Source organism: Ambystoma mexicanum, chromosome 12, assembly GCF_040938575.1.
Source record: "Ambystoma mexicanum isolate Mex_15411 chromosome 12, UKY_AmexF1_1, whole genome shotgun sequence".
NCBI lineage: Eukaryota > Metazoa > Chordata > Amphibia > Caudata > Ambystomatidae > Ambystoma > Ambystoma mexicanum.
The window spans coordinates 64,506,764-64,533,755 of record NC_090936.1 but is presented as its reverse complement, the minus strand read 5'-3'; the positions used below and the strand labels follow the sequence as shown (position 1 = coordinate 64,533,755).

The window sequence follows — 26,992 nt, the reverse complement described above, 5'->3', positions numbered from 1 at the left end:
GCAAATGGGTCAAAATGTTATGAAAACCACACAAACACAACAAATGTTATACCTTTGTGCGTTCCCACAGGTGTCCCGATGAAAACAGTACCTCACATGTGTGGGTGCACCTACCTGGGCGCCAAGGGGAAAGCCTAAAACACAGGCAACCCCAAGTCTGTATCGACACCTGAATTTGACACTTTCTCCAGACAAGCACAACATACAGATATGGGCCTCGGGTGTCCAAGCCACCAAGGAAAACAGGGAACCCCATGCTTTTCCGAATAGAGGACACCGGTGGGAATCCGCAGAGGTATGATTTGCGCAAATCGGCCCAGAATTTATTACCCAGAATCCCCAGCAAAGTCCGAAATGTGCTGAAAAAACCCACGTTTTTCACTTTGTCGGGGGTTCTGGGTAGAACATTCTAGTCTGCTTCGCGCAAGTTGGACCTCTGTGGATTCCTACTGGTGCCCTCTTTTCAGAAATGCATGGGGTTCCCAGTTTTCCTTGGTGGCTTGGAAACCCTATGCCCAAATCTGTAGGTTATCTCCCAAAACCCTTTTGTGGTTACCACTGGGTTAGCCGTTTCCCTTTGCGGCTAGATTGGTGAACCCACACATGTGAGGTACCGTTTTCATCGGTACACCTGTGGGAACGCGGGACGGTAGGCCATGTGTTGTTGGCGGCATGTTTCGGTGGGTGGGCAGAGTGAAATGTCTGGAAATTGTGTTTTTTACCCCCAAGTTTGGAATTTGCCAGAGGTTCTGGGTAGTAGATTCTGGGCCAATTTACGCAAGGCAGACCTTTGTGGATTCCCACGGGTGTCCTCTTTTGGGAAATGCATGGGGTTCCCTGTTTTCCTTGCTGGCTTCGACACCCTAGGCCCAAATCTGTAGGTTGCCCACATGAACAAAATGGGCTGCGCCGAAAGGCTTGGGATTACCAGCAGGTTACCCTTTTCCTTTTGCACCCCCAGTAGGCGCACCCACACATGTGAGGTACCGTTTTTACCGGGACACCTGTGGGAACGCGAGAAGGTATGTCATCCGTTGTTGGCGATGTGTTTCGGTGAGTGGACACAGGGAAATGTGTCTGAAATTGGCTGGAAATTAAGACAATTCTCAGACATTTCGCTCTGGCCACCCACCGAAACACACCGCCAACAACACATGGCCTACCTTCCCTCGTCACCATACGTGCCCCGATGAAAACAGTACCTCACATGTGTGGGTGCACCTACCGGTGGTGCAAAAGGAGACGGGTAACCCACTCGCAAAAGGAGACGGGTAACCCACTGGTAACCCAAAGCCTTTTGCCACTGCCCATTTTGTTCCTGTGGGCAACCTACAGATTTGGGCCTAGGGTGTCGAAGCCAGCAATGAAAACGGGGAACCCCATGCATTTCCCAAAAGAGGACACCCGTGGGAATCCACAGAGGTCTGCCTTGCGCAAATTGTAAAGTACTTTATTACATTCACAGGAACAATTCACATGCATTCAGTCCGGTTGTGGCTGTTGAAGAACTAAGTAGCCCGTACAGCATCATTTGGGAGTGGCGTGGCTGGAAAGCCAATGCTAAGGGTGTGAGGCCGGGGCTAGGCTACATAAGCCTGCCCAGCCTTCATGCAAGCGCTTTGCGTTATTCTGCTTGATGGCAGTGTAGCGCTCACTGCCGGTTGGGTGCAGATTCACCCTGGAATCCAGCTCCAGTGATTCAACTTACCTGGAATCTGTTTGTTTGCTTCTGCAACCTCACTACTTACCTGGGAACCTGTTTCACCGGCAGCTCCTCAACTCACCTTGGGACCAGTTCTCGCCTGTAAACACCTCCGCAATGCCTGGCACTCACCTTCCATCTCCGGACCTCCCGGAAAGCGAATCCTGTCTGCGACACTGCAGTTCGCCGCTTAGCTCATTCGTGGACGGCACCTGCAAGTAGAAACAACAGACAAAGTTTAGACTTTACAGCAAACCTTCAGTTTATGGTTGCGCTCATTGTAAACCTTGCGCTGATCCTTAAACCTGTGGTCGGAACGTCACAGAACCTTTTTTCTTCATTCTGGCCGCATATCAAGCCCCAAAATCACTGCTCACCCGCACTTTTGCCTGTGGAGAGAAAGCAGAGAGGAGACATTGTGAAAACTTGCAGATCATAATGTGTTAAGGACAATACTACAATAGTTTAAAGTGAGAAAAGACTTTGCAAAAACGAAAAGACACTTACCATTACCAAGTGGCATCGTCGCAACTGGACTACCACTTCAGGGGCCAGTGAACTAACTCGGCCACATATACAATGCGCCCCTGCTGGAAGAAGCAGAATGGAGAGCTCATCATCCATTAATAACAGGTGAGCCTATGGGACGGTGCATGGAAATCACACTGTGGCAAGAAGGGTTTGAGGGTCACCATAGCAATAGAAAGGCAGACTCAATACCCACGCAGGAGCAGTTCCACCGATCACCGCAGACAGCAGCATATCTGCAGAAGTGGAGGCCTGACCAGAGTGATCCAAATCCAGGGAGGGCTGCAACAGTGCCCCAACGCCCCCGCAGAGATCAGGTGAGCGTGACACCTGGGTATATCCGACACACAATGTAGGATTATTCAGCCAGTTTTCCTGGTCTTACGCTTTCCAATCTCGAGGGCTCTTGAAGGCAACGGTTCCTTGTCGAAAAGATCAACAGAACTTCCCTCCTTGCGATCCCCTTCTGTTTTGCCGTCTTTCTTCTCTCGTTATACTGCCATCTTGGAACTGCTGTTTCCTCGTGTGTTTTGCCTCGCTCAGAGTGTGCTCTCATGCTTCGCCTTTTATCCGTGTGGGAAGTGTAATAGAAGTCAGGTGTGTGTGATGGCCAGTAACTGCCTGACCTTGCCTGACCATGTATTGGGACACGTCAGGTATTAGTCCGCTTTCTCTCATAGCAGGCTGTCCATGAGAAAGTGTTTGTGATGTAAAGGCAGTGGGGGGTGGGGGGAGGTTTGAGTTCCTAAATATCCTACTTGGTAGGATGGGATAAAGGTGTTGTAGGGAAGGGGATACCACGTCTCACCATCCGGTGTCTCACTCCCTGAAGACCCCTGTCGGGATGCGCATTGGCCCCCGCAGGGGGTGATGGGCGCACCTGGGATTGGGGGCACCAAGAGCCGAGGCAGCGGACCGGCCGCTCCTCTTGCGGCGGTCGCCTGCGCCGGCAGCGGGGAAGCCCGAGCCGATGCTCGGCGACGCGGCATGTCTCGGTTGCACTTACCAGCCGGAGGGCGGGCCGTTGCTCGGGGACGCGGCGCGTCGCTGCCGCATTCGCCCGTGGGAGATCCCAGACCTAGGGACGGGAGGGGAACGGAGACCCTCCCTGACAAGGAAGGGGGGCGACCAGCCCTTCAGCGTGCCACGGATCGCGGCTGGAAGACGCCTGGAGCCAGGGCCCACCCATACCCAACGCGACCATATTTTGGGTCACGTGATTGCCTCAACAGTTCCCAGCGGATTGGATGGGATCATGCAGGCACGGCAGCCTTTATGGGAGGCGGGTCAACACGGCAGCAGCCAATAGGATGCTGGCTGGTCAGGGCTGATGGCGATTGGTGGGGGCTTGATGCTAAGGTAGCCCATAAAAGCCCGCCAAAAGAAACTGACGAGGTTCTCTCATTTTTCAGGGAAGGAACGAAGAGGAGGAACGAAGGCCAGAGTGGTGGGCCTATCCAGACACCACGATATAGAATAAGCTTGAGGACTGCCTCACCATATTCTATAGGGATCAAAACCCTGGTGAAGTGAACCAGAGGACATTATGTTTTGATTTGTTAAGGACCCTTTATCCAGTTGGAATAAATATAATTCTCAGCACCTGCCTGTCTCCTGAAGGTTATTTCCCACAACCCCTAACCCAGGTGATGCTCCACACTGACCACCCCCAGGAACTGGATCCAAAAGCGATGGCCGTGTCCATCTGGATGACAGATCCCCAGGGACTAGTGGGTGAGACACCTTCTGATTTCTCACATGCCCTTCCCCTATGCGATGTTACCGCATCTGTTTCACAGGGAAACCAAGAAAGGGAATAGACGTTCCCCTGGTCTTTACCTTTTCAGTGCTCCACAGTGAAACAGTAGGGTTGCAAGTCTAGGAGCCATTGCGTGACTCGAGGGTTAGAGTCCTTTCATTGGCTTGTCCAAACTAATGGATAAGGATCTGTGACGAGTGTGAACTTCCTTCTTAGGAGAGAGTGTCTTAGATGGGTGATGGCTCATTTGATGGCAAGGGTCCCTAATTCTAACGCAGTCTTTTTTTTTCATGTGGGAATAGTTTTCGCCTAGTGAATAGGATAGGGTGTTCTAATCCATCACAAACTTGTGACAAAACTGCTCCTAACCCTGTAAGAGAGGTGTCGGCTTGTAACACAAACTCTTTTGAAAAATGTGCTACCTTTACGATCGGGTTCTGGCACAGGGTTTGTTTTAAGTTGTAACATACATCGTCCTTTTCAGTCCAATTAATCTTCTGGGGTTCGGTGTTCTTTAATTTGTCTGTTAACATAGCTGTTCTGTCAGAGAAATTAGGGATAAACCTACGGTAATAACCGATTAACCCTAAGAATGCTCTGAGATCTCTCTTGGTTTTAGAAATTGGGGTATCTAGGATGGCTTTAACCTTTTCTTGTTGAGGCTGGACACTGCCATTCCCTACAAAGAAGCAGAGTTATTTCACAGCTGATTGAGCCAAGTTACATTTGGAAGGATTGGCAGTTAAGCTAGCTTGTCTTAGGGCTCTTATATCAGTAAAGACGGTCTTCCCATGTCTTACTATAAATGACTATGTCATCAATATAACCCCCACAGAAATCGGAGTAGGGCTGTAATATCCTGTCCATAAACCGTTGGAAAGTGGTGGGGGCCCTGTATAAGCCAAAAGGGAGGACTTTAAACTGTTATAGTCCCAGGGGCGTCAATAACGCTGCCTTTTCCTTGTCAGGTCCATGTACTGGGACCTGCCAGTGCCCCTTGGTTAAGTCTTGGCTTGATAGGAAGTTGGCATTCCCGAATTTATCAATCAATTCGTCAATGCGCGGCATGGGATAGGCATCAAAGTCGTAGATGGCGTTGATCGGTCGGAAGTCCATGCAAAACCTCCAGGAATTATTGGGTTTTGTGACCAGAACTATAGGGGAGGACCATGAAGAAGAAGGTTAGATAAGATTTGCCCTTTGCATTTTGTTCACTTCCTCAACCACTATCTGTTTATGGGCTTCTGTGAGTCTATTTGGTTTCAAATGGACCACTTTTCCCTTTGGAGTTCGGATATAATAAGTGCCTTGCACTCTCCCTGGTTTCTCACAGGATACATCAAGGAATGTTGTGAATAAATGTATTAAATTTTCTTGTCGTTGACTAGATAGTTCTTAGGGAATTAATTCAAAATAATCTATTTCCTCTGGTACCATAAAAGACCGTATTGTGGCAGTGGCTGTGGGTGGATTTTTCTTTCTACTCTTTTAAGAGATTTACATGGTGGAGGTGGGGCTTTTGTTTCCTGTCTGGTTGGGCTATTTTATAGGTGCATGTCCCCGTTTGCTCTAATATGTCATATGGGCCATGCCACTTTGAGATCTGTTTATTTTCAAAAGTAGATAATAGGACAATACCTTTTGTCCTATTGAAAAAGATCTTAAGTTTAGTTTTTTTTAATTGCTGGACTTTTGTTGTGCTTGGGCTTTTTCCATGGGAGTATAGACTAGATTTCGAACAAGTTTCATATGCTCTTGCAATCTGGTAACTGTTTGTGAGATGGTAATAGGTGCCTCTTCTCGTTCTTCCCATGTCTTCCGAAGCATGTCTAGGACATCTCTTGGGTCTCTACCATAAGGTAGTTCGAAAGGAGAGAATCCAGTGGATGCCTGAGGGGTCTTCCTTACTACAAATAGGGCCCAGGCAATCATGATATGATATGATATGCTATGATATGGCATTTATAACACACCTATACACAAGTGTTTCAAGGCGCGACAAGGCAAGGGGGGGGAACAAAGGAAGACAGACAACGATCCTACTAGGCCAGGTGTCATGCAGCTCGCGCAAGTGCATGGGAAGGGGGAAAGGGAAAAGTGTGTGGGGGAAGGTAGAGGGGAAACTGCAGTACATGGGATAGTAGAATAAATAAGATAAATAAAAACGGCCAGCTGGTGGCAAGTGCAAGTTAAGTGCAGACATAAGTGCTGGTAGGGGGACTGTGGGGATACAGAAAACAGTCCCCAAGTGCAGGGTTTGCCAGGGAGGCAGTGCAGGTGGGCAACTGGCGGGCCTGGGCCCGAGATCAGAACGGGTGGCCAGGTAACCAGTGCAGTTTCTGCCAGGAATTCAGCAGGGGAGAGGGGGGGAGAAAGCAGAAGCAAAGAGAAAGGTTTTGAGGTGCTTCCGGAACCGGCGATGGTTCTCCCCAAGTTTCAGGGAGGCAGGAAGGCTGTTCCAGAGGGAGGCCCCTGCCGAAGAGAGAGATCTACCACCAACTCGTTGCTTGGAGAAGCGACTGACCCTGAGGGATTCGGAGGCAGATGAGCGAAGAGCTCGAGAAGGAAGATATTTAGGAAGAGAGAGTTGAAAGTATTACGGCCCCAGGCCCCAGAAGGCCTTGTGGACAATGCAGAGGGTTTTGAACTTAATCCTCGCAGTCATTGGGAGCCAGTGCAGAGATTTCAGTCCTGGAGCGATACGACTCCTGGGCTTGAGGCCAAGGACAAGTCTCACAGTCCTGTTCTGGATAAGTTTCAGAGGGCGGAGAGTAGAGGCAGGCAGATTTAGATAGAGACTGTTACAATAGCCCAGCCTAGAGAGAACCAGGGCTCTGGAGACAGTGATCTTCTGGGGGAAGGAGAGGAAAGGAAGAATACCTCCTGAGGAGGTGCAGCTGGTAGTGTGACTTCTTAGAGACATCAGAGATGTGAGGAGAGAGGGAGAGTGTGGAGTCGAGGATGACCCTGAGGTTTTTAACCTTGCAGGTGGGAGCAGGAAGGGGGCCAAGAGAGGCCGGCCAGAGAGCTGCAGGGAAGGAGGGAGTGGGTGCGCCGATGAGTAGAATCTCAGTCTTACTGGCATTAAAGCAGAGGTCATTGGTGGCACACCACTCCTGGATGGCAGACAGACAGTCGGAGATGAGGGAAGGAGAGGAGGAGGCCAAGTATAGCCTGAAAATAAGCTCGGTATCATTCGCATAGCACTGAAAGTTGGGGCAGAGAACAGCGATGTGGTAGGCAAGGAGTGCCAGGTATTGGTTGAACACCCAGGGAGAGAGGTTAGATCCCTGGGGGATTCCATAGGTAGAGTAAATGATACCGGAGAGGAAGGGCCCAAGTTGGACCTTGGTGGGTCGGTCGGAGAGGAAAGAAGTCAGCCACGCCAGAGCCTGACTAGTGATACCCAGGTTATCACAGAGATGGTTGAGCAGGATGGCATGGTTGACAGTGTCAAAGGCAGAAGAGAGATCAAGCAAGATGAGGACGCACAGAGTGTTAGAGTCAAGGTTGGAGAACAGGTCTTCACGGATGTTCAGGAGAACAGTTTCCGTGCTTCTGGCATCTCTGAAGCCAGACTGATGGCCATGAAGACAACCAACAGATTCAGTGTGGAGATTACGCTGGGAGATGGCCAGTTTCTCCAGGAGCTTGCCCAGGAAGGGAGTGATGGAGACTGGACGATAGTTAGCCGGGCAAGAGGGGTAGGCAGAGAGTTTCCTAAGAAGAGGGTGCACAAGGGAGTGCTTCAAGGGGGATGGTAATACTCCAGTGGCGAAGGAGTGATTGCAGAAATCAGCCAGGGCAGGAGCCAGGGAGTCGATGTGGTCCTTGATAGTTTTGGAGAAACAGGGGCAAACCTGTTTCGACAAGACTTTCATAGATCGGACTTGTCTAGAAACCTCGTCTGCAGAGAAAAGGGGAAAGGCACAGAAGGACGGAGGGGGCAGAGAAGGAGGGAGGGGCGTGGCTGCAGAAGGGCCAGAGGAAGAGCAGGGAATAGAGGGAGGGAGGCGATAGGAGGAGAGTGAGGACAGCATGTGCTGAGTTTTTTAAATGAAGTGAGAAGCCAGTACCTTGCATAAAGCCTGGGAAGGGACAGGAGAGGTAGAGACCACGGCAGGATTGGCCAGTTCCTTGCAGATTATAAAGAGTTCAGCCGAGTTGTTAGATGCCGCAGAGATGCTTAGATATGAGCTCTCTTCTTGGTGAGGACGGAGAGGCGGTATTGCCTTTGCAGTAGTGGAATCCGAGGCCTTCCCCTCCTGGTCTACAACTTTCTTAGGATCGTCTTAAGTGTTTTGTTAAATCTTTCTACCAATCCGTCTGTTTGAGGCTGGTAAACTGAGGTTCTTCAGGTGGCAATATGGAGCCATTCTTTGACTTCACCCATGAGTGTGCTCATGAAATTGGATCCCTGATCCATTAGAATTTCCTTTGGGAAAACCAACCCTGGAAAAATATGGCACTAGATGTTGGGTTGTGTTGTTCTGCAGGTGGAAGACCTCTGGTTATCTGGTAGTGTAATCAACAATTACGAGGACATATTTGGTACCCAGTATGGAGGTTTCCAACGGTCCAATGATATCCGTCCCAATCTGGGAGAAAGGGACTCCTATTATTGGTAAAGGGTTCAGAGGAGCAGGCAAGGGAATGTGTGTACTGGTTTTCTGACATATTTCACATGTCTGAATGAAGTTATTTATATCAGCATGGTTACCTGGCCAGTAAAACTTCCCAGTGATGTGCGCCTGGGTCAGGATTGTCCTAAGTTTCCCCCTGTCAAATGAGTGTGCAATCTAGAGCACGATTCTCACAAAAGTCCAGTTCACCGCTCGGTTCCTCCCCTGAAGATACCGTAGAAGCCCCCTGCAGAGTCGTCTTCTTCTTTGAAGACATCTTCTCCTTCTTTGATTTGGCAGTCGCTCTGCCAGAGAAGATATAGGGTCTCTCCCCGTCGGAGGCCACCGCGTTCGGTTGGATAAAACAACCTAAGCAGTGTGGACTTTCTGGAAGAGAGCCCAAATGGGTGGGAAAAGACTTTAAGGTACAAAAAAACCTTTTGCTGGATATTCCTCCAGGCCAACTGTATCAGGTGGAGATTCAATGGCGGCAATGGATACAGCGAGAAAGCTGGTTAGTAGAATTTCCTGCATCGAAACCCCGGGTAGGTAAAGTCAAGAGTAATAGGCAAGAGAAAAACAGAACAGGGAATGCCTTGCTGGAGACAAGGTGAAAGGGAGCGGCCAGGACGGAAGACAAAGGAGGAATGATAGCGAAGGGTGGAAAGATAGAACTAGCGTCTCATCTGGTAGCCGGAGTAGGAGAGTTGCAACGCGGGGAGCTGTGACTCTGTCGCAGCAATATCTCGGGCGGCAGCCATTTTGGGAACAACTAGAGCTACACAGAGACCCTAATAGAAAACGTCTGCTATGTCCAGTGTATTGGATTAGGGTAATACTTGTTTCAGCTCTTCCCCACATTGACTTTTCATGCATTTGTAATTATTCACATCTTTGTTGTACTTTTTCTTGTCCGTATTAAACTCTTCATCCTTTTAAACTTTGATTTAACATTAGGTTTTTCTAACGTTTAAATCGTCTTTGAGAATTGTCCAAAATATCAGTCTGATACTTCATTCACTTGCTTGTTCGTTTGTCGGTATGCCCCCGGGTCCCCAGTAGCTCTGGGCCGACTCACCACTGACTAGTGACGTCTGCAAATTATATTGTGCCTTTACAGTGAAGCTTCTTCCCCGGATTGACTTCACAAGTAGTGTGGGTGTCTGCGTTCCTTGCAGCTCTGTATAAACTTACCGGCTCCTATCTGTGGCCTGAACCAGTGGATGCTGCTTCCTGAATCTACAGTACAACCAGGAGCACTTCTGTGCCTTTCAGGGCTCCTGTGATCCCTTGTGTTGTCTACTGCACTCCTTCCTCTTTCCTGCCACGCCAGTGTCTGTAACTGGCATTTGCGAGCAGCTGCATGAATGTGCTTGTCTTCCTTTCTGCGGTTCTCTCAGTACTGCTTTTCTGAATGTTGCGGTTGCCATTTTTAAAGTTCCAGGGCAAGTTATTTTGAATGGAACAGCTAGTCTGCACATTTGTCTTTGGGCTTGGCTTAATCTGCATTAACTCTTCCCTCCTCTTCTTCGTCTCAGTACTGGAGGCTTCATGGGATCTGAAGCCCATAGATGAAACTGGATTTCCAAAATGATGTTCAATAATTTTACATACAGAAATATCCGAAACAGAAGATGTTTTCTGTCTGTGTGAATATTTGAGGTATACATGGAGTTTTGGTTAGATTGACATAAAGAAAGGGGTTTCTGGTTTTCACGATAAGGGGAAATTGTTAAATGACAACAAGCCATCAACAACGTGGGTATTATAAGATCTTTTTCAATAGGAAGGTGAGAATACTGTGTCTCATCTGCTAGAGTGACCACTTTCCCCCGACAGCCGTCTCCTCTCATGTGATTCTCACTCATTTTACCACCCCCAGGGTCGGGATCAGGTAGTGACTGCCGTCCCTCTGGCCACATGAGAGGAGGGACAGGTTGGGGAATTACTGATGACTCCATAGGATTCATCACAGCACTTAGACTAACTCTATGGGGATGCATTTTTGTAAGCCTGCAGAAACAAATTGACATATAAACAATTGTATTATGTTGATCTGTCTCGCCTGGAGTCATCTTGAATGACAGAAATGCAAGGGGTTTGACTGGCTTAGTTGGATATCAGCATCTGTGTTCTCTGTTTCCTACAGCCACTTCTTCTTTGGATACGTTTCTCATGATTTGGAACTTCAAGCCACAATCTCGAGCCTTTCGATTTGTGGGTCATAAAGAAGGGGTGACATGTGTGCAGTTTGCACCTTCTGGACAGCTGGTGGCCTCTGCTTCACAAGACAAGACTGTTCGATTATGGGTTCCAAATATGTGAGTACAAAGATCTGATTTATTGTGGCTGGGTGTATTTTTGGGCATGTTGGCAGCAGGGGTGTTGCTAGGTCTGGAAAAGATCCGGGGGTACGCTAATGTTGTGACTCGGGGCTAGCTAGCCTCCCTTTTAGTTGTCTCCCCTGATTTTCTATCCGGGCTACAACCAAAAGACCTGGGCCTACAGCCCCCTCAGCGCCCCACCCCTTCCTCCCAGCAAAGCCTCTGGTCGGCACTGTAAGTAAATTCTTCCAATACGAACTGATCCGTCAATTAGGGAAGATATTTCATTGAATTAGATGAAGGCAGTGTGAGGGTGAATATTTGGATAATCATTTGTTACAGGCATGCAGGGAGCTTAGAGTAGCTCCTCTGTTGACACACATGTTTTAGACAGGATAATGTGCACTTTTAGCAGAAATCAACCAGGAACCTGCTTTCGCTATCTAGATTGCCCATTGAGTTCAAGTCACTTGGGGAAAAGAAGCACAGGCACCTGTGAATCTTTGTATAAAGCCAAAGACTCTGTCTCATGTGAATCATTTCTTTTAGTTTACACGGTCTGGAGGCTTGCGTGAGTCTAGAGCCAATATGTCAGAGGTCTCTTTCACAGTGGGAATAACAAATGAAAAATGCTCTGTATTTTTTTATCCTGAAGAATTGAAATGCTAGCTGTGTGCAAGCTGCATGTATTCGAAAATATCACTGCTGAAAGAGAATAAAGCGTGATTTCAGCAGGAGTGACTACCATCTTATTCGAAAATATCACTGCTGAAAGAGAATAAAGCGTGATTTCAGCAGGAGTGACTGCCATCTTATTCAATAATATCACTGCTGAAAGAGAATAAAGTGTGATTTCAGCAGGAGTGACTACCATCTTATTCGAAAATATCACTGCTGAAAGAGTATAAAAGCGTGATTTCAGCCGGAGTGACTACCATCTTATTCGAAAATATCACTGCTGAAAGAGAATAAAGCGTGATTTCAGCAGGAGTGACTACCATCTTATTCAATAATATCACTGCTGATAGAGAATAAACCGTGATTTCAGCAGGAGTGACTACCATCTTATTCGAAAATATTACTGCTGAAAGAGAATAAAGTGTGATTTCAGCAGGAGTGACTACCATCTTATTCGAAAATATCACTGCTGAAAGAGTATAAAAGCGTGATTTCAGCCGGAGTGACTACCATCTTATTCGAAAATATCACTGCTGAAAGAGAATAAAGCGTGATTTCAGTAGGAATGACTACCATCTTTGTCTGAAAGGCACATGGAACCTTTATTTCTTAAAAGATACACTGTACTATTTCAATGAACGACATGGCATATGTTTCTGTATAAGCAGATTCTAGTCAGTAAATATGCTCGCTCAAAGAAAAACCAACCATGCATCTAAATTATGTTTTTAAATGTGGTTGAACATAGAATCTCGGGCAAAGAGAAATGTATGGGAATACTCAGGACATTGCATGTTTTCAGCTGTTCCCAACTACCCGTGCAATCAAAAAGTCCACAAGAGGGACTTTTGCTCTTTCCTCACTGCTAGGGCAGTTATACCAGGTATATTTTAACCCGGTGCCCCATAATTTGTAGAATGTGACTTTCTTCCAAGATGACATTCTAATGTAAGGGGAGGACGAAATCAGCTGCCATGTAATGCTAGGCACTGTGCTGAATAGACTGCAATGCACTGCCATTAAGTTGCACATTCTGTTTGGTCCAATAGAGCACTTGAGATACAGAATCTGCAGTGAAGTACTCGGATCCAACTGTGCCAAATGTGCTGCCGACTTTTCAAGGAAGACTGATGGATGCTTTGGCTACTTGGGCTTTGAATTCAGATGGGAACCTGAAAAGGGGTTATTGTTTGCCAGCGGACATTTTACCTTCTAAAGACTTTGTCTCACAGTGACACGTGCTTTAGAGTAGATGCCAGTGTGTCTGGGATGGGCACGGCAATGATGCAACAAGTAAATGGAATGGAACATGTGGTGTCATTTGCATCCAAGAGGCTATCTGAAGCAGAACAGAACTATTCTCTGACGCTGAGAGATGTTGACCTGTGCATAGACTATAGCATATCTAAGAATGTATGTTTTGGCTAGCGGTTTCTGGCTAATCATACATCGCAAACCCTTGGTATGTATTCTCATTTCCAGCAGCACAAAGGTTTCCACCCCAGAACCTTTTTAGATTAGCAGCCGAACTCTAACAATGTGCATCCACTATTATATATTTGTTTTTGATCCTAGAAGAACCTTTACAAAAACAACAATAGTATACATATGCAATGTTATCTCATAGATATATAAATTATGCAACAATCATCTTAATTTCCAGTATATTGTTAAAATAAGATAAAATAACATCCTTTCGTTATACAACCTTGGTTACAAATTACGGACTTCAAGTACCCACACTAAAAGTAATGAGAATATACAACAAGTACATTAAGGGTGAATAAAATATTAAAATAAGTGAATAGATAAAATACAAATTTAAGGACATTTGATAATAATATGCCACAACCGATACAGTGCAATGTGCAGACTCCCCGAATTGGAATTGAGGCAATAGTAGCAGAATTCTGCTGATTTAATGGAATCATACTCCTATTGACCAACTATACACATGTAAGCTGCCCCCCCCCGTTGTATACATTTTGTAAAAATGTGTCTCACAGTCTCTATCGTTTGAGGTATTTTGCAAATACGACACGCCCTTTTTTCTAATGGCATCTTAAAATGTGCTCTCTTGAAGTCCAAAAGAGGTAATTGATTAGTTTGCAATCTAAGCATTAGGTTTCAAACTGCTGGGCTGAAACTCTGGCGAAGATAGGTTTGTGTTTTTAGATATTGATGTGTAACATTTGCTACATACTTATGTCAGTAAGTTTGATAGATGTTTATAGTTATTAACTGAGAAACCAGAGGGTGTCTCACCCACTAGTCTTCGTGAACCTCAGGTGGCCAGGGCACGTCCATCACCTTTGGATACAGATCCTGGGGGTGGACCAGTGCGGGAGGATCACCTGGGTGAGGTGTCTTCGGGGAGTGGCTGTGAGGTACCCATGGCGAGACGCAGTATTCTCCCTTTTTGTTTATCTAACCCATCCTATTTTTTAGGATTCACTGAGGTCCCAAATGCCCTCTCACCCGCTTTTTACACAAACTCTGGGCCGAGGAAGAGGGTAACTGAGAGTAACAACACAAACTCTCATACATCTTATTGGACATGTCCCACTAATCGGGTCAGACAAAGTCAGGCACTTCACTTAAAGTACTTACGCCTGATACCTATTAGAACTCCTCACACAGATACAAAGCAGAACCTAAAGACAAATTCTGAGCAAGGCGGAACACGAGTGCTAGCAGAACTTCCAGGGCGAAGGCAACCCTACTGGAGCAGAGCGACATGCCAAGGGGCGTGAGCAGCGGGACGAATACCCCAAGAGTTCCCTACAGGAGGTTGCTGCCTCTGACAGGCCGCAAAAGACACATGGAGAAGGCCAGATCCCACATCAGAGGGCTGCATTGTTTTTCAAGGACGCCAGCGACCCTCCTGGGTGAACGGAAGAGTGGGGGAGGTGAGGCCAAGCCTGTGGTACTAACCTTGTCTCATGAATTGGAAATCGTAAAACCAAGAAAGAAACGCACACAGCTGGTGAGTTGGCAAGCGACCTGAGAGACCGGTGTGTGTTACAGAAAGTTTGAAGTAGCAACAGTATATTGCAATCGAAGGCTGCATGCGTGTGGATGAGACGTGAAGAAAGGCAGACCTGTGAATGAACTTTGAAGTAAGGACAGCTGTGAAGTCAGCGATACTGAGTAACGGAGTGGTCCGGTGATGGGAAGTAGCCCACTCGAAAGTCTCCATGAATACATTGTTTGAAACGATGAAACAAAAGAACTGCAAAAGCAAAGTAAACAAAGTTAACTCCTAGAGAAGGGGAGAGTGAAAGTTGAGCCTTGAATTTTGAGTTGAAGTGGTCCTGAGGGGGGGCTGTAAAGAAAGCCAAGCACATTTGAAAGTCTTCAACATCCGAAAGGGGTCTGAACCCAAATGAGGGAGACCCGAAGTGTAATAGGCTTGGGCAAGGGATCCCCCTTGCAAGTTTTGTTGAACTTTGTACTGAAGAGGTGCTGCAACTTTTTGTTGAAACATTATTTGGGAGGCTAGAGAAAGAGAGACGTTAACGTCGAAGGCCAGGCGGGCCTCAATCCACATTTTGGAACTGTTTATTGTCTTGAGACCCCGAGCCACAGTGTGTCATCCTGCCTACATGGACCGCCTTACTCCTTGTGGTCTAACGTGGGGAGGACAGCTGATTCAGCCACATTTATTCTTTTGAACACTGATTTTCTCTTTGCATACATTTATCCTTGATACAGTGTTTGTACAAGATATAGGGCAGGCATCAGGATTAGTTAGCATAGGCCATTTTGATTTGACAGACACCACTAGGACTGTTTTGTTTATCGTTTGATGGTCGGGATTACGCCCATCTTTTGCAAATTGTACCTATTGTGTCCATGTCCTACTTGTGATACCATGCTTCTGTGTCATAAACCCACGCTGCTTACCTGCCCATCCGCAGCTGCCCCCAGCCCGGCACCAGGCGTCCCGTGTTCTCTGTGGCACTTGCCATGGCGCCTGGACGACACGCCGTGGCATCAGCATTGGTCACGTGCTCGACGCATCAGAGCACCTGTCACGTGACTTTTACAGGAAATAACATAGGCCAACGCTATATATGGAATTCCCCATTCATTGTTTCTTGTTTCTCAACGTCTATGGGCAGCTACCTTTTTTCTTGGTACTTTTCTTGTTCTTGGAATCACCGTCTTCTCCTTGGATTTTCCTGGTTGCTTTTGACCCCTGGCTTGTGTATTGGACTTCTCCTGGATTACGCTTCTGCTCCTGCTGATCCTGCGGCTTCGGCTTGGCTTTTTCTCCTGGATTGCCTTTTGGATTACCCTTGCTAATTTTTGGTGAACTGTGAATTTTTTTAACTTGGCTCTGCTTCCTGGACTGCCTTTGCAGTACCCCTTTACTCTGATGAACTGTTTTTTTGGACTTGCTTCTTCTCCTTGGATTATTCTGGAATTTGGTGAACTAGGGATGGGCTGGACGTTTGGTTTTCCACGGATTGTGTGCCTCCTGGCTCACAGCAAGAGCCTTGTGGATTTTTTCACTGTGCTACTGGTTGGTGCGTTTCCACCCTTCAAAGGGTCATGTTATTGATGCATCAACAGAGCTTGGGTTACCCTGGTGTCAGCTAAGATTAGGTTGTAGGTATACTGAGGGGAGTATCCCTAACAGTACTGTTGTTATTGTTAACCCCTGTGTTTCTCTTTCAGCTAACAAGGATCTGGCGCAGTGCATCCAGTCTCACCTGTGGTCTCAATAACTGGCTAGGGAGTTTACTTTTAATCTCTCTGGCTGGTTCTTGGGAACAGAAGTATAAGTTCACATGGGAAGACCATTAGAATAGGTTGGGAAGCCTTCCTCTGCCCACCTGAATTTATGGATGCAGCTGGGCACCCGGTGGCAGCTTTGGTGCAAACTATCGCCCAGTTTAGGGTAGAAATTACCACAGCCAACACAACTTTGCACCAGAGATTGGATGCCATCCAAAGTGAATGGCAGCCTCTACCCCCAACAAGGAGTTCGGGAGTGCAGTTGCCCCCCTCTACCAGCTCTGGTATACGTTCCCACACCATTCCCCTAAGCTCCACCTGAAAGGTTTTGTGGCGATCCACAGAAATTCTGCACCTTTACGAACCAATGAAAACTCCATTTTCGAATGGATTGTGTCCTCCACCTATTCCTCATCTTTGATATTCGATATCCAGCTTCAGCTGCTTTGGAAAATAATTTCTGGCAGGGGACGCCGTGCGTTGATGGCGTCGACTCGATGTCCCTCGAAGGCCTCCGTCTCGAGGATGATGTCATCGAAGGCATATAACTCGCGCAGCGCCCATTGGCTTCAGTTCAGTTTTTCCATGAAAGCTATTGCTTTGAGAAATACAGCCTGCTTCTTCACTTCCTGACAACTTAATTACTTTGAGAAATTGAGAATGTCTTCTTCGTCGACACCAACAACCTCGAAGACCAAGTTCAAAAAGTGTTGTGATTGTGTGTCGAAAATGTCATTGACCGATCCTCATCGTATATGTTTGTGATGCCTCAGGGTAGACCATAACACCCCAGACTGCTCTAAGTGCCAATCGATGACAGGAAAGGCCATGAAGGAACGAAAGGGGAAATTGACGGTAGGTCAAAACCCCAAATCTCCTACCCCGACCAAAAAACCTTCGACCGACGAGTCGAGAAGCGACTCTCCTTGGAGGAAGAAGGTTAAGCGGTCGAGATCGAGGAGTGGCTCCCACCACTCCTCATTGTTGTTGAACGAATCTAAGAAGAGGCACCATAGGTCGCCTTCTTCGACTTCCATCATCGGACGCTTCCCCTGAGAGGGTATCTTGCCCAACTAAAAAACCCACACGATCTGATGACGTAACATTGGAGGATCCGTGGAGCTGAAAGTACAAGCCTAAGTCCAGATCGTCGACACCTTCGCCGCCGGCAGCACCTTCGACACCAGCCAAACCCCCCCTGACATCCACTTTGACGCCGAAGGCATCGACATCAGCTGCGCCATCATTGCCAGCTGCACCATCAAAGAAGAGCGCCCCACCAAGGCCTATGGCGCCAATGAAAAACATTTTGACGGCTCATCCAGCGTGTAATCCATTGTTCATAAAACCCCTCATACCTCATAAAACCCCTCATACCTGTGAAGACCTATATGCCTCTTCTAAGAAAAGACTATTTTAAGTCCCTTACTTCTATATATGAGGAGAATGAGCTCTCTGATAACGAGGCTCAATTTGGCCTCCAATTTGGTACGCCAAATGTACCAGAACGTTTTATCTCAGAGGAGTGAAGGTTGAGACACTTTTATGGCAATTCTGCAAAATAGGGTGGCGACGAATTGGGAAACACCGGAAACCAATCAGGCTGTTAATAAAAACTTGACCAAGAAGTACTGCCCTTCCAGTAGTGACCTGTCAAAACACCCCACTCCAGAGAGTCTGGTGGTACAGGTAGCTACTGCAACTTCTAAGCAAGCGGTTTACCCTAGCATCCCTCCAGATGGGGACGACAAAAGAGTAGATGGATGGGCAAGAAAGGTATTTTCTGAAGGGAGTATGGCACTCAAATCAACCAACTCCACGTGTGCCCTTGCAAAATGCACGTTCACTCTATGGGACTGCATTTCCATGCGGCAGAGCACATTCTCAAAGGGAATGAAAGAGACAGGTTATTACCCATAGTTAGAGATGGCAAAGAGGCCATGTGTGAGTCTCTTCAGTCTCTTCAGTTGGGTCTGGGTTCTGCTGACGGCATTAGCAGAGCCATGGCTACTAGCACCGTTATGCGCAGATTTGCGTGATTGAGGAAGTCAGGTATTGCACGGGATGTGCAATCCAGACTTCTCGACATGTCCTTTGACGGGTCTCATCTTTTTGGCAACAAGACTGACGAGAGTCTTGAGAAGTTGCAGACCTCGAAGGCAACAACCAAATCTTTAGGTGCCGCTATTAGGCAACCTCAGCCATGCAAATGCATTTAGATGCAAGAAATTTGATGCAATTACCATAAACCCCTCTGGGATATCCATAACCTGGACGAGATCCAGGCACTTTTAGTTGATCGCTTTTCGGCATGGGGGAGGCAGCCCAAAACCACCTTATACTCCTAGGCAGAGATCTTTATGCACCCTGCGCTGATGAACAATAATGTGCCGGTTACCATCATGTGGCAAAGAGAAGTGAGATGGCACAGAAAAAAAGCAATAGCAAGGGTACTGTGAGACACCTGAAGGTGTCTCACCCGCAAGTACCCAGGGATCTGTCATTCAGGTGGCCAGGACATGGCCATCGCTTTTGGATCCAGTTCCTAGGGGTGGACCAGTGCGGGAGGATCACCTGGGTGAGGGGTCTTCGGGGAGTGGAAGTGGGACACCGGATGGCAAGATACAGTATCCCCTTCCCTGTAACACCTTTACCCCATCCTACCAGTTAGGCTAATTAGGAACTCAACCTTCCCCACGCCCCCTTTTCCTGCTCAAACACTTTCTCATGGACAGCTCACTGTGAGAGAAAATGGACTAACACCTGAGCCATATACCTGACATGTCCCAATGCAATGGTCAGGCAGGGTCAGGCAATTACCGAAGAGGGGATCCAAAATGTTGATCATTGTATTAAAGGGGTCTGAGCCCGGCTGAGGGATCCGGGGTGAATAGTGAATCACCTGAATTGAGTATTTGTGAAAATCTGAAAGAGGAAAAGAACTGCACAGAAGGCCCCGATGCTAATGATTGAACTGTATCCTTGTGCTAACGAAGCCAGAGATTGTGCTATGTTGGAGTGAACCGCCTTGTCCTCTGCTGAAAACGTCGGGAAGGGAGGCCAACGGCCTGAACATCCTGACATATCATTTGGTGAACACATCTTTCTTTTTGCTAACACCGTTCCCAAGGTAAGGATTGGCAATAGGTATGCTTTTTTCAAACCCTTTTTGAAGTTCAATAAACACTGTTGAACTGTGGTCACTTGTGTCTATCTTACTGTTGATACCATGCCTTCCTTACAGTGCTCCTGGGTACCCACACACGTGACATGCATTAGCCTGCGAAACACGCCAGCTTTCACAGGTGAATGCATGCCCAAATACTGTCTCCCGGGTCACAAAGGGCAAGCGGAAGGCCAATGGGCAAAATGGCCAAAGGAGAAAACAAAAGACCTTGTGGCACGGCCATGACGGACACTAGCCACAGTCATGAGCCAAACGTGGTAAGTGCAGTATGACTCAGTAAAAGTGTATAAAAATGCACAAAAAGCTTCTGCTGCCACCAACAGTCTACTCCTAGGCACATTGTCCAGTTACCAAAAACTCCTTAAGGGATGTCTAGGGCCCGAAAATGCAAGAACCCCGGTGCACGGTACAGGAATGTACTTTGCGCACTGAAATACAGTAATGTATTTGGAACTAGATACATTTGGTCCGAGCCCGGCAGAGAGAGACCAATTGAAGGTTTTTTGTTAAAGGGAGTTTGAACCCAGCGCAGGGGTACCCCCGGTGAACAGTAAATCACCAGAGAAGTTGTATATATGAAATCCTAAGAAGTTAGGAACTTTAATGTTTTTCGTGTTACATCAGGCCCTCTGAAATAAGAGACTTTGAATGGTAAAGAGACTTTGTCACAGAAGGCCTCATGTTGAACATCTGAACTGCATCCTCGTGCTAGAGAAGCCAGAGAGTGTGCTAAACTCGAGTGTGCCGCCTTGTCCTGTGCTGAAAACGTGGGGAAGGGAAGACAACGGCCTGAACATCCTGACATATCATTTTGTGAACATTTCTTTCTTTTTGCTAACACTATTTCCCACACTATTTGTATTTAGAAGTAAGGATTGGCAATAGGTTTATTAGTATAGGTCCTTTTATTTTGACAATACATCACTAGGACTGCGTTAATATTATTTGATGGTCGTAGCTTGCTCCCATCTGTAGATTTAGGATTAGATGGGCGTTTTTCAAACCCTTTTTGAAGTTCAATAAACACTGTTGAACCGTGGTCACTTGTGTCCGTCTTACTGTTGATACCGTGCCTTCCTTACAGTGCTCAGTGGGTAAACATTTTTAGAGCTTGGGACATTACATTATTGAATGGTCGAACCTGGTGCAATAAACTTGGGTACAGAAAAACTGTCATGCTACTCTGGACTATTTCTTTGGTAATTTACATGCCTCGAAGAGAGAGCACACCTGAAAGTGGTCCTGAACGAATTTGGCGATCATGCTATACTGGTATTGAGCATATACAGGTCCAGGCCAGTTGATCGTAGTGTTGCAGGTTTGCAGATGTATCACTCAGGGAATCATATTTGTTGGACGAACCGACATGTAGTGGGGCAAAGCAGGCCATTGCCGAACTTAGCACCTGTGACTATAGACTACTGTGCAGCTTGAGCTCAAACCAAATATAATGTTGGCTGAGATGATTAGCGCACAAAACTGGTACTCTTCCTTTGGGCCATTTAACAGTTGTGGACAAACCTGCAAATGATTTTGATCCCGCCAATCGAGATGCAAAAAGAAAATGAGAAGAAGGCGGAGAGACCTACGGCAGTAGTACAAAGTGAGATAAACCATATAACAACCGTGATTAAGGGAGAATATAAACCATGGTTAAAACGATGGAGATTAACAACTAATGGCAAAATATGATAACGTGCCCTTAAAAGTAAGAACACTAGAAATATATGGACAACCCCCACTGGGCCAAGGGTGACAGTAAAAAGCACACCCTAAACCCAATCGGGGAACAAGTGTGGCTGGAATACTGGTACACCAAAGATGATGATTCCTTTCAGGAGCCGGGACTACAAAATTGCCCGGGTCGTGGGGGGGAGGGGGAGGGGTCACTGCTATATTCACAGAGCGATTTTGAGCACACAATTATTAAACTTAAGAACTCCAGAGCCCCTGGCCCAAATGGGCTAGCAAATATAGTACTGATACATGACCCAACGGGGCGGGCTAAGATCTTGGAGATCTAATTTGATAAAGTATGCCAATCAAAGATATTCCCGGATTCATGGCAGCAATGAATCCTACTCCCAGTGTACAAAAAAAGATCGAATAAAACTGGAAAATGATAGGCTATTGTCACTATTAGATTTGATGGGGAAAAATGTTCTCCACACTCGTCCTGAAGACCTTACAGGCTTGGGTTGAGAAATCCCATTTACTTCAATTTGTGAAGACATGTTTTTGTCCGGGGAGCTTGACCAATCATAACCTTAGGATCCTAGACTCTTTGTTAACCAGGGCGGCAACACTATGTGTAATCTTTGTAGATTTTCGGGTGGCTTTTGATCGAGCTAAGCTCTGGAAAGAAATGAGGGAATGGGGATCCCCAGAGTGGTTGTTACTGATATTAGACGGCTTACACCACAACACAGGGCAAAAGTGAGATTGGACAACGCAGGTAATATGTCAGCTAGAATTGCGATTGGCAGGGGGGGGGTCAAGCAAAGATGTGTCTGGGCCCCCTTGCTATTCAACTTATATCTGGCTGATCCACTATGGGATGCTGCCACAGAATTAGAGGTGTCCCCATCCAGTGTACGCTCTACGCTAACGACTTGGTTATCCTCAACCACACTTACAGTGGAACAAGGGGGAGTGTTTGAGGAACTGGTTAAGTATGCAGCAGAAAATGATCTGACCATAAACATGGAATGAATCGACCCATATTTTCCACAAGCCTGGGCAACTTGGACTACGTTAACAAATATCCGTATTTGGGCCTTACGATGAGTGCAAAAAAGAGATATATAAATATAATTGTAATAAAGAAGAACAAGGCCCATCGTCTGACACACATGATATCTAAATTTGCGAATCAGACCGCAGGCTGCACAATTGAGGGAATAATTGCATTATACAAACAAAGCTATTGCCTGATTCTGTATGGGTTAGAAGCCTTGGCCATGAGAGATGTAGGTTGGCTAGATAAATGAGGGTAAAATGAATATAGTGCCTGTGTTCCACCCTGTCTCAGATAGGTGGGTATGCGAGAATTGGTTGGATCCTTGCTGCAGAGGCCTAACTAAGACTGATATTCACTTTTAGTCAGTCAAGCCCCTGCCTCTCGGCGCCCCCTTGATGCTCTTGACTGAGTGTCCTTGGATCCCGAAGGCTCTAAATAGGACTGGTTCATAGCACCTACTTTTCAATTTGGAACTGTGAATAAATATCTAAATCGGCAGGTACTTGAACCATATGTTTATTTTTATTTCCTAGAGCAGCAATTTACCTAACTATTTTTTCACCATAGATAAATTAGAGGGCTATTTCTGGAGAAAAGTATTGCAACTCCCTCCTTCCACTCCTGTTGAATTATTCATGCTTGAACTGGGGCTGGTATCCCTCAAGGGCTTGTTAAATGCCAATTGGTGGTGGTGGGGGGGGGGGGGGGGGGTATCTTGGGTCCAGCCGTAGAAAATAGTTGTGGGGATTTTAAATTGATAATTGAAAAATTATTTTGTACTATAAATTGCCATCCTAACTTTGACTGGGGCACACAGTTCGGTATCCTAAAAGCCCTATTCATTAGAAAAGTGAGACTTTGGGTTTGGACAAATAATGATACATGACTATCATTGTTAAAGACCTACAAACACGTCACAAAAGTCACGCATGAATTCCTAAAGATACAAAGCTATTTGACACAGAGCTCTAGCACGGCAGTATGGAATCTAAAACTCAGACTGCAAACTAACCAGCTCCCAGTGTTTGTTTTCATGGGTGCACATTCTAATATTCCCTTAGCCCAGAGGATATGTTGTGCATGTAAATTACCAGGGAAAATGGAGACCCCCCCCCCCCAGGCATATATTCACGGAATGGAAACCATTGGGTGTCGCACACATTACTATACTGGGAAAATATGTGCACCACTATGAATCTATTAAGAGGGATGCATTTTGGGATTACTTCCTGAACAGTGACTCAGGTCAGGTGCATATAGCTCTCTACTGGGTATGGTGTCAATTTATCGAACTCTTCGCAAAATCGCAAAGAATAAATCTAGACGATAGCAGCAGGTAACACAAGATATGTGGTTTGTATTACTCTACTTTTGGCACAACTACTACTTGCAGACCTACGAATTGTACTGGTAAATGACCAGTTGATTTTATTTGACTCTATTTTATATCACTGTTTTAATGATGATGAAATGATGACAGCAATTGTAATGTTGATGAAATGTTACTTAACATAAGGTGACCACTGCCAGTACTAAAAGAATGCCTTATTGACAGATTGTTTTAATTATTATATATTTTATACCTTTTAAAATGATGATTGTCTAATTTTGATGTTAAACTTGTAAAGGTTATTTTAGAATCAAAACAAATAAATAATAATATATGTGGTGTGGGCTCAGCCCGAGACACTGGCCAACGTGCTGAGAAAGTCGCCCTTAGCTGAAATAATTCAGCATTTGTCAGGGAATGTCCCCGAAATGTATCTTAATATCGTCTCAGGTAATAAGTTGATCTCCCATGTAGAGATCCCCTATTGTATAAAGGGGAGTTTGGATCCCCTGCTCCAAACTGCCTCCACGGCCCACTCTGTGGTGGATGCCACCAATGACATACCCCACAATGGGAGACACTTGTCGTATGTGGCCCCAATACCCAACCTCTTATTCAGCCTTCCTCAAGCCTCCCGGGTCAAGCGGGGGTGAGCGAAACTATGCATTTCCGTCAAGGAGCAGCAGTATTTGTTTATCTATCTATCATGCGCCATAGCCGCAGGCATCATGGCGTACACAAAAACACAGACAAACAACATGTATCGGTAGAAGGTATGCAACCCAATAAGGGGGACGAGTCCACCAGCGATTGTTCCAGCCGGACATGTGGTGCAGCAGGTAGCTCGCCAGCCCAGAATGTCTCGTAATGTATTTGTGCTGACAAACAATACGAAGTCCGGGATTGGCCAAGCCACCCACCTCATAGGTTTGGGCCAAATGTTTCCACCCCATGCAAACCTGACCGCCAGACCAAAGAAATGAGGCACATGCTGGCCTGGGACCACGCTACCTGCAACTCTTCTTCACTAAATACTCTCCTTTTAGATCCCTTCGATCTTCTTGCTCCAATTCTCTGCTGGTCAGACGTTTCTCCAAGCAGAGAGCTGGGGGCAGATCTCTCTCTTCGGCTGGCTCCCTCCTCTGGAACAGTCTCCCTCTCTCCGTCTTGAACTGGATCACCTCAAGTTCCATAAACAACTCAAGACCTTTCTCTTCTCCTCATTCTCTTTCTCACTCCTGTGCTTACCATCCCCACAGCTGCTCAGATTGGCAGCCCAATCCCTCGAATGTCCAATAGGGTCCTGGCCATTTGCCCAATCGACACCAGCATCCGCCCCCTCCCCTGCACTGCCCTCTGTCCTACAGCTGCTATTTCACACATTCCAAACGTCACAAGGTTTAGTGGGACCGTTTTTTGTAGTTTTCCTATTTTTTTGTCATTTCCATTGTTTATTTTTATTTGCTATCTTGTTCCCTTCACTTTTGCCTTGTCACGCTTTGAAACACTGTCTTGTTGTATAAATTGTATAAGTGCCTTATAAAAAAACAATAAAATAAATAAATAAATGCCCCTGTGAGGTCAGTCTAGAAAGCGTGTCCAAGCCATAGGGGAATGTTAAGAAACAAATATAATAGCTTGGTCAGTATAACCATCTTTATCAGTGACATTCTCGCTGCCGTAGACCGCAAGATTTGCCCCCATCTCCGGAGCTTGGTTTTCAACTCGGACATATAGGACCTGTAGTTCAAATTAAATGTCCACGAGGCCGATCTAGCAATTCGGATCCACAATTAGCGAAAACTATGTGTAGCTCATGTGAGTCCCAACGCATCTGTGCCATTTTCAGCATATCATTTGTCAGGGGGTATATCTCAGGCTTATTCTTGTTCAGATGGAAGCCAGAATACTTGCCAAAGCCCGAAATGAACCCCAGAACCCTAGCCAGGTGAACCTCCGGGTCCTATATATATAATAGGATGTCATTGGCATACAATGATATGTTGAATTTCCCACCTAGTCTTATACCCACCCCACTATATTTGTCACAAATCCTATCTGCTTAAGGTTCAATTATTAGGTCAAAGAGTAAGGGTGAAAGGGGACATCTGGGATGCCACTTGGGGGTCTGGGACGCCACTTAGGGGTCGCCAGGGGGGTGGGGGGGCAATCAGGGTGAAGGCTGGGTTGGGGCTTGCAGCGTGAGAAGGAAGCACTGAGTAGGGTGAGCTGACCATGACATGTGGCACGTGTCACATCCCACGTTCATCTCCAACCCCTTATGCTCTGGCTTCCTCGCTGCTCATATACAGGAACCTCTTTGTGGTTCCTGTTTGTGAGCAGCACGGAGGAGTCAAGGGTATCCTGGAGTGACGCACCGAAGCTGGAAAATCAGGTAAGAAGGCTTTTTCCCCCTTTTAGAAATGTGTATTTTGCATGCGTGAAGTATGTTTCCGATGTATGTTTGTGCTATGGGTCAGTGAGTGGTGGGTGAATGAGTAGAAATGTGAGTGTGTGTTTGAATGTTCTTGGTGGAAACACATGTGTTAGATGCATCTGAAGGTCGTGTGCGGGTGGGGTCAAATGACATCACTTCCTGTGATGTCATCAGAGGTGAAGTGTCATGTGATGTCACTTCCGCTACCCTGGCATTTTGGTGAAATGACAATCAAGGTGGACATCCTTGTCTTGTTCCACCTTCCAACTTTAGTACCGGGGGCCCATTTGTACGCACCCGAGTGAGCGGCAGTGTATGTAGTAGTTTAACCCACAAAATGAGGTTGGGCCCAAACCCATAATTAGACAAGACCTGCAATAGAAACTGCCACGGGACCTTATTGAAAGCTTTCTGCATGTCAAGGGAGACTGCCACTGCCTGCTAGTCGGGTGAAACCTGAGCCAATGCATTGTAGAATCTCCTTATATTGAACGCCATAGTGCGCCCTGATATTAAGCCGGAATGATCCGGATGTACCATATGTACCATCAAAGGGGACAGTCTTCTCTCTGGGACTTTAGCATAGATATTGGCGTCTATATTTATAAGTGATAGAGGCCTGTATGACCGACCCGCACTCATCCACCGCTTTGTCCGGCTTAAGCAATAACATAATAGCCTCCTGAATGTTTTCCGGCCGCACCCCCTTCTGGAGCACTTCTTCCCACACTTGTAGCAAATACAGAGCCAGCAATTCCCTATACTCTTTATAAAATCCATCACAATATTCATCTGACCCCAGCGCCTTACCGTTGGGGAGATCCATAATGGCCAACATTATCTCTTTCAATGTATCAGTATTTCCAAACCTTCGCTAGCTTCTCTGGATAGCAAGGTCATTGGAATCCTGCCCAAATATTGCTCCACAGCAGTAGCAGCTCC

The 26,992-nt window shown here is 46.5% G+C and overlaps 1 protein-coding gene across 3 annotated transcripts in view; it reads left to right on the top strand.

Moving 5' to 3' along the window:
* Positions 1 to 26,992, top strand: part of LOC138513283 (POC1 centriolar protein homolog B-like) — a 406,367-nt gene that overhangs the window by 50,867 nt on the left and 328,508 nt on the right. For all 3 annotated transcript variants that reach the window (XM_069627999.1, XM_069628000.1, XM_069628001.1), the window contains exon 3: positions 10,761 to 10,932. In XM_069627999.1, coding sequence (XP_069484100.1) covers positions 10,761 to 10,932 — 172 coding nt within the window. The remainder of the gene's footprint in view (positions 1 to 10,760; positions 10,933 to 26,992) is intronic.